General features: G+C 46.8%; 1 protein-coding gene across 2 annotated transcripts in view; it reads left to right on the top strand.

Moving 5' to 3' along the window:
• DVL1 (dishevelled segment polarity protein 1) overlaps positions 1 to 7,568 on the top strand; it is a 47,713-nt gene extending 40,145 nt beyond the window's left edge. For both annotated transcript variants that reach the window (XM_080358626.1, XM_080358627.1), the window contains exons 13-15: positions 472 to 639; positions 1,093 to 1,299; positions 3,213 to 7,568. In XM_080358626.1, the coding sequence (XP_080214752.1) occupies positions 472 to 639; positions 1,093 to 1,299; positions 3,213 to 3,631 (794 nt within the window). In that variant the 3' untranslated portion in view covers positions 3,632 to 7,568. The remainder of the gene's footprint in view (positions 1 to 471; positions 640 to 1,092; positions 1,300 to 3,212) is intronic.
• Positions 7,569 to 8,171: the final 603 nt, after the last annotated feature.

The following is an 8,171-nucleotide window of genomic DNA, read 5'->3' on the forward strand; positions in this document are numbered from 1 at the left end:
CAATCTGCCCAAGTGCAGCAGAGCAAGTCCTTGTCATTCCAGTTCCAGACAGCCACACAAGCATCTTTGTTTAAAATTACCACCTCTTGAGGAAGATGACTCTCTCAATTACTTTTGTTCTGTAAATGCCAGGTCATTTTCATTACTGCAGCTCAAAAGGGATCAAACAGTGTAACTACACAATTTTCCGTGTGCCTGTTTGGTGTCACCGTTAATGTGGTGTTCAGCTGGATGCAAGATAACTCTTCGCTTTCTCTGTTGATGTTTGGTGTTAATTAATTTAACAGTTAGGGCAAGTTGTGAAAATAACATTTTAAGCTCTTTGCAGCAAGATTGCGGCGTATTCATATTTGCGTTCAGTACCTGGCACAGTAGCACTAGTGGGCTATGTGATAATGGGAAGATTAAAAAACAAATCACATCGATTTGGCTGGGCTGACCCTGAGGCTGCTCTTCCTGTTCTCATTTTAGGAGCAGATGTGGTCGACTGGCTTTACACACACGTGGAAGGCTTCAAAGACCGACGGGAGGCTAGAAAATACGCCAGCAGCATGTTGAAACACGGCTACCTCAGGCACACTGTGAACAAAATCACCTTCTCGGAGCAGTGCTACTACGTCTTCGGAGACCTCTGTGGCAGTGAGTTCCCCGCCTGGGAGGGCAGAGCTGTGTGTTCTCTCTTCTGTGCTCCCAGGCTGTTATTCGGAAGTTGTATGACAAGTGGGTGATAATTCCCTTTAGACTGAGCAGTGAGACCACTTGGAAGAGAAGGATGAATTCCTCGAACAGGGCGTTGTACTGAGGCTCGGGGAAGCAGGATTTATTTCTGGTGATGCCACAGGTTTCCTGCTTGGCACTGACTCTCAGCTCCCAGTCTGTAAACTGGGGATGATTCCTCCTTGATTTATGGAAATGCTGCAAAGGTACCTTGGTGGCCAGTGGTGAATATCGAGGTGACATTTCCAGTGAATTCTGGAGGCCGGGTCCCTCTCGTCCCTCACCACACTGGGTGCTGTGTCCCCATTGTTAAGGCAGGAGCCAGCTGCAAGGTAAGAGCGCAATCTGCACCTTTTTTTTCCCCCTCTTTTCCAGATCTGGCTGCACTGAACCTTAACAACGGTTCTAGCGGAGCGTCGGATCAGGACACCCTTGCTCCGCTCCCGCATCCCGCTGCTCCCTGGCCGTTAGGTCAAGGATACCCGTACCAGTATCCTCTGCCCCCTCCATGTTTTCCACCAGCGTACCAAGACCCAGGCTTTAGCTACGGCAGCGGCAGCGCGGGGAGCCAGCAAAGCGAAGGTAAGCTGGCTCACCTGGTCTTTATTTCCACAGCCATCATTCCCCCTGACCATTTGCTTGAATTCCTTCGTACTGTCTGTGCTCCTGTCTTGTGGTTTTGGGTGCTACCTGCATGGATTGGGTGCGACCGCACTTAATCGGAACCGTTTGTGTCAGTGATGGAGTGGGTCAGCCTTTCAGCTCTGTATCGAAACTGCCAGCGATGTTTTAATTGGGTCAGTAGAACGTAAAACACGTTTATAGTTCTGCTGCAGTGCTGTTCCCCGTGCAAAACGCTGGTGGAGAACTGGAGCCGAGCTGTTTGTCACGTCCATGGTGGCATAAGCGTCTGCGCTTTGCTTACCCAGCAGCACCACACCATAAACTACTGCTTAGACAATGCTGATCAGGCCAACATTAACGACTCGATTGTCCACTATTCAACTATTGCTCCCCTTTTTAGAGGTCAGAGCCATTGCCAACAGCGGGACTGCAGTTGCTTGATATTACTAGAAATTAGACCATTTTGTTGCTGGTGGAACAGGGATTAGAACCAAGGTGCTCTTGGCTTTCTCTTCCAAACTCAGTACAAAAGGAAAATTGTTCTCTTTGCATGAGACAAGTGTGAGGTGGTCAGACAGGTGGTTTACAGGGCTGAAACACTGCTCACAGGGAGGAGAGTCGCTTTGTCATAGATATATGACAAGGAAAATCTAATACTGCATGGATTAAAAAGCTGACCTCCTCCTTTCCTGCCCTAGGATAATCTTTCAACGCTTTCCTTGTTCTTTCTTTTGGAAACCACACTTCTGTGTTGTTTCTTGTTTGGTAACTGTTATTCCCTTGTTTTGTTCTGAGCAAGCGTTAGACTGAAGGATTCCTAGAGGAATGGCTGACTCTAGGGGATTGGTAAGCTGCAAATGCCTCCATAATGACAAATTCACAGCATGATCATTTAGACTCTTGTGACCCAAATGTTTAGCTGTATTTTTTCCTTTTTTTTTTTTTTTTTTAATTTTATCCTTTTAAATTGTCTTGGGCGCTGAACCCGTCTCAATGCACAGGAGTGCAATAGCGTGGCATTAGCACATCAGCCCATCTGGCCCGTGTCACTCTGCTGCAGCAGCTACGGAGTAAATGGCATCAGATGGGAAAATCCCGTCACCAGCCTCTTCACTGCTCTTCCTCAAAGAAATAAATCGTCTCGGCTCCTAATTTATCAGTCTGATGTCATCCATATGGGTTGGATTTATCCACCAGTGCCCTTCCAGTGCTCATTTACTGACAGACACTTGAGCACTGTGCCAATGTCAGTGCTGGGACGGAACTGTTAGAACTGGGTTTCTTTTATCATAGAATTGCAGGATGGTTTGGGTTGGAAGGGACCTTAAAGCTCGTGTAGTTCCAACCCCCCTGCCATGGACAGGGACTCTTTCCACTAGACCAGGGTGTTCAAAGCCCCATCCAGACTGAGACCATGTTCTGGTAAGCAATGGGATGGGCAGGAAGATCTAGCAAAGTTTTGTGAGATGTTGCAGTTCTGTTCAAGGTTCTGTTCCAAATTTGGTTGCTACCTTGGAGTCAAAACCCAGTTGTTTGCTGCTTCCTTCTTTCTTGTGCTGCTCCCGTCCGCAGTCGGTGGGACGCAGCGGAGCAGACGACTTTCAGCCACAAGTTCTAGGCCAGCTGCTGCTTTCACTGTGCAAGCTCCAAAGGTGTCTCTGTGTACCTGCGCATGGCACAGCCTTGTCAGCCTTGTTCTACCGACTGTCATTGCTAAAATCCCACAAACCACCAACAGCACGTTCAGGCCTGGTTTTGTCATTGTTGCCATTACAACGCTCATTCCCAAATCCGCGGGGTTTTGGTCGGAGCTGATGTGGGACGCAGTCGCGGACCTGAGCTCATTCCGCTTTTCTCTCCCGGGCTTTTAGGAAGCAAAAGCAGCGGCTCAAACCGAAGCAACAGCGAGAACAGCAGGAGGGCTCTTGGCAGAGAGAAGGACCGCAAGTCGGCTGGCAGCGGCAGCGAGTCTGACCACACCGCCCGCAGCGGCGGCAGCGCCAGCGTCGTCCGCCGGGAGAGACCCGTGAGCCAGCTCAGCCACCGGAGCCACGTCTCTGCCACCCACAGCGAGAGGAGCCACCACAGCCACCATTCATACGGGCCGCCGGGAGTCCCACCCCTCTACAACCTCCCCAAATTGGGCTCCAAAGTGTACGGGACCAGCGGACCCCCCGGAGGACCCCCAGTAAGGGAACTGGGCTCTGTTCCCCCCGAGCTGACGGGGAGCCGGCAGTCCTTCCAGAAGGCCATGGGCAACCCTTGCGAATTCTTTGTCGACATCATGTGAGAGCAAGTGCCTTCAGACTCTGCTGGGGAAGGGCTGGGGCTGGGGGGGATCGTTTTGGGGGAGAATGGGTCAATTTGGTCATTGCTCGAACACTTAAGTGGAAGAAACTTGGCTGTCTTGCATGTCACAGCTTCCTGGTTTGCAATGGTGTTGCAGAAAAATCAACAAAACAAAACAAAAAATACAAAAAAAGCCTCCACAAAAACGAACAAAAAAATCTCCTGAGATTGTTAAATATCAGCAAATTGATGGCATTTTTTCTTCTTCTTTTTTTTTTTTTTTTCCTTCCCCTCTCGTTTTTGATTGTGAATGGCTGCTGTATATTCACATCTTAATGAGCTTTGCTAATTGTGGCACCTACTTCAGTGCAATTAGTGTATCTTTTTTGGCTGATTCAAGGACTGTTATTTCACGTGACTTCTCAATTTCCAGTAACGCATAGGAGCACTTTGATTTTTCCCTGCTTTTTCTTTTACAAGGAAAAACCCCGACCCGTGGCTGGTATCTGCGATGCTGACTGCATCGGTCGGCTCTGAGCAGACACGGCACAGACAGCACGTGCTTGGGAAGGAGCCTCAAACCAACTCCTGGCAGAAAGCAAAGTTGTGACTACCTTCTGCTGCACGCTAGGGAGTATAAATCAACCTTTCTTCTCTCTTTTTTCTTTTTTTTTAATATATTATTCTATCGAGGGAGTGGTGGAGTCTTGCTGCTGTGTGTGTTCATTGTGCAAGAGCGTGTAAAGCCGTTTCATTTCGTATCACGCTAATGACGTTGTAGCTGCGGTCTGTTCCTGGGCATTTCAGTCGTGGCCCTGCTGACGGATGTCTCTGTTTCTTCTGGTTATAACGCGCACTCGCTTACAGGTTTTAAAAGTTTTCACAGAAAAATAGGACAATTGCTGCTACGTGATTCTGCTAATGTAGCTGCAGCTTTTCCCTTCCGAAAGGGGTATTTATTATCCCATTCTAGCAGAGACGCAGGTAAATCCTGGCTCCCACTAGGACATGGCTCTTCGTTTTGGTTGCTTCTTTCTCCATCCTCAATTTCTGAACACAATCTTTCTCTTTTTTTCTGAAATAGAAACCTGAACACGTCTAATCCCAACTGCAGCATTACCCACCATGTTCTGAACACAGATGGGCGCTGGCTGTTAGCAGAGAGGTGAAAGGGTATTTGGAGAACAGCTCATAAATGGTACAATTAACAAATCTTTATACCTGACACAGAGCGAGACCCAAACTAAAGCTCCTGCTGGGGAGCTTTGACTTAAGCAACTGCTGTTGTGTATCCCCAAGATGTCATTACTATGTATTTTTCGCTCTGAGGCTGTGGACACTTGATAAAGTTTGTTCAGGAACCTTCTCTGATGGTTCAGAAGCTTTTTTAAAGTGTCTGGATGAGGTTTTGGGACAGGTGCTTTAAAATCAGTCTTTGCTGTATATAAGCATTTGCTTCACTGATACGAAGCCTCTTTTTGTTAACGTTCCATGCTTTATGGGTAGTGTGAATATCCGATACGAATGTCAAAAGAGAACGTCTTTCCCACTCTATACATAGTAGCTTCACGTTCCTTTGTCACCCTGAAAAATTACTCTTCAAACTGTCCGTTCTGTATGTGGCTCATTCTGGTAGGATTTTCACCGCTTCTTTTCTTATGACAGGTCTGTGTGTAAACACATCCCTTTTACAACATTCAGAGTAACGTCTGTGTTAATTGGAGACTTCAGTCTCACTTTCGGAAGGGAGCCGGGCATTGAGGAAACTGTGCTGCTCAGGCTAGATCCTCCACTTACTGCTTTCAGACAGTTTGCTTTCCAAAAGTATCCCAAAAAGCTACATAACATTTCTGGGAGCGGTGCTTTCCTCGTCATCCATTGGAAGGGCAAGCACAGATTGCAGAGTTGGTTCAAAAGAACGGCGCTACCTGAAGCTTGGCTGTGCAGCACTATCCTTTCCCTTTCCCTTTCCCTTTCCCTTTCCCTTTCCCTTTCCCTTTCCCTTTCCCTTTCCCTTTCCCTTTCCCTTTCCCTTTCCCTTTCCCTTTCCTCCTCCCAGTAACCCAGCAAAGATGCTAACCGAACTCTGAAAACGTCTTGAAGGATTGACGTTTAAAGCAATGAAAGTCAGGGTGAAATAATCCTGTAATTCTGCTGTGTCTGCAGGAGATACTGTTAAGGAGCCAGTGACTTTATTGACAATCACCAGTGGTTCTAATTTTAAATCAGTTGTGACTTTTCCGGTCTCTGTTGATGTTTTTTTCTGGCCCACTTTGTCTTAAGGCAGAACTTACAGGGCTGGAGGAAAAGATGGTCATTTTAATGACATATTTACAAAAGGGATTAAAGCTGGACGCTGAGCTTTCACCCAGGGTAAAAACGTCTTTAATTTCCTCATGTCTTTCCAAGAGTTGCAGTTGACACACCTGCTGGGTTGTGGGTTTTGTCTCGTCGTTATGCTGTTGGCAGAAACTGTTCTGTGTCTTGTTGGTCTTTGCTGCTATGTCGAAACGACTGTGTTCTGTACTTCAGCGTTTGTGGGTAACTCTGCGGTGAGGCTGACAGCCCGGAATGTTGGGGTGCTGAGCAAATCCGGCGGCTAAACCCAGCCTGGATAAGCTGCACCTACAACCACGCATCCGTTTTGGGCAAATAACGAGTGCTCTGAGTGCTAGTTGGTTAATCCTGGATCACGTGTGGAACCTGCTGCTTATAGAGAGCAGCAGGAGAATGTAAATGACCCTCCTGTGAACAGTGCAATACGTCACGGCCACCGCGTGTACCACACATGCTTAATTTCCTCGCCTTGTAGCGTACGGTGGAGAGGCCGGTTCGAGTGGAAGGGAAGTTAGACCCTGAAACATCGCTAGCTCTTCATTTTCAGGAGGTTTCCCACATCCCATCCTTGGCTTCCAACACCATGTACGTGTGTCTTTGCGACAATAGGGCCATGGGGCCCAGCTCTGCGGGTTCCTCCCAGTAATACCTGTAGAAAGCAGTGCCACCTATGCCAAGGAAGCTACTTACAATAGGGAGTACTGGGCTGGGGGGAAGAAAGTTTAAAGCAGAAGTTTTTCTCTGATGTTAATGTCGAGGAAAGTGGCGCTGGCCGGGCTCTAGAACACATGGAGGAGTTGTGGGTTTGCTCTACAGGGCATTGAAACAACCTCGGAACAAGAGCCTTTAAGTAGCTGATATTTTGATCCTGGAAGTGAGACTGAGCTCAGTGTTACACACACCTGCCACCAGCTTTGAACTAACAGCTATGCTTGGAAGATCGTAAAAATCCATGAGAAACCAGTTTGGGATGACGTCTCCTGTCCAAAGAGGTGGTGTCTGCAGGGGTAGTTCCCTACGCGGAATATTAACTCCGAGGAGTGAGTTTTTTTGGCAAATAGTCTTAAAAGCACTGCTACTGTCTTTTACCTCCCCATAGTAAATCCACTTGTCGAAGGTAACAGTCCCCTGGACACTTTATCCAAAGGTGTATGGGATGGCAAGCGATGATGCACAGACCTTGACTTTGGACGTGATTCGTGTTCTGTTCCAATGGGCAGTCCCGTCCTGAGACTTGACAGCTCATGAGTTGATGTAATTGTTTTTGTTTTGCATTTAACTGGATTGTAATAAGATTGACTTAAATTTATTAATTCTAATCAGTGATTAGAAATACATGTAAAGAGTTTTATGTACAGTAGAGGAACAAAGTTACATGATTTTAAATAATGAAAACCCAGACTATCACCTATTCTAGAATTGGTTCTACTCAAAGAGTGACCTCTTACTAGCATGGACTGCACTGTTCCTGTTAAATGTCTATTGCATAATTGAATTCTTTTTTGTAGATATTGTATTAAAACCCGAGTGTCTGTATAGTTAATATATAGCTGCTTATGTGTAAATGCTATTTTAAACACTAAAAAGCTTTTAATTTTATGTGATAACCGCAGTGTATGTCTTCAATTCTTTGCACTATTTACCTTCTATTTATTCCCTGCCACGCTGAAGTTTTGTCCTCAGACAGGAGAAGATTGTTGAGGAGCTCATGGCAGGCAGCTGGGACTTGTGTGATTTAATTACTGCAGGAGTGCTTCATTTACCCTGTAAATATTCACTGCTAAACTGGGTCACAGACGACTGAAGTGCAGAGACCAGACTCTTCCAGCAGGTTAATGACGCCTTGGAAACATCAGAAGTGCCGTAGCTTTGAGCTAGTGACCAGTATATTGGTGCAGAAGTTGTGCTTTCCCCTTAAATTACCCCGCTTCTTAATTACTGAGCTTCTCCCTCTTACAGCCTGGCAGGAGCAGGTGTGCAGGGAAGGCTGAAGGAAGTGAATGGAAATAAAAGGAAAAGAAAAAGGTTGGTGAATTCATCCTGTTACAAAGACACGAGCTGGAACAAGTTTTTCCTGCCTGCAGAGCCAGGAGATGAAACTGCTGGTAGGAACCATCAATGTGTGCAGCTGTTCCATGTGAATATTCCCTTTTTGTGGACTCTGCTCGCACACTCCAGCAGGGACGAGCTGGGATTGCTAGGAC

Source organism: Nesoenas mayeri, assembly GCF_963082525.1.
Source record: "Nesoenas mayeri genome assembly, chromosome: 24".
Classification (NCBI taxonomy): Eukaryota; Metazoa; Chordata; class Aves; order Columbiformes; family Columbidae; genus Nesoenas; species Nesoenas mayeri.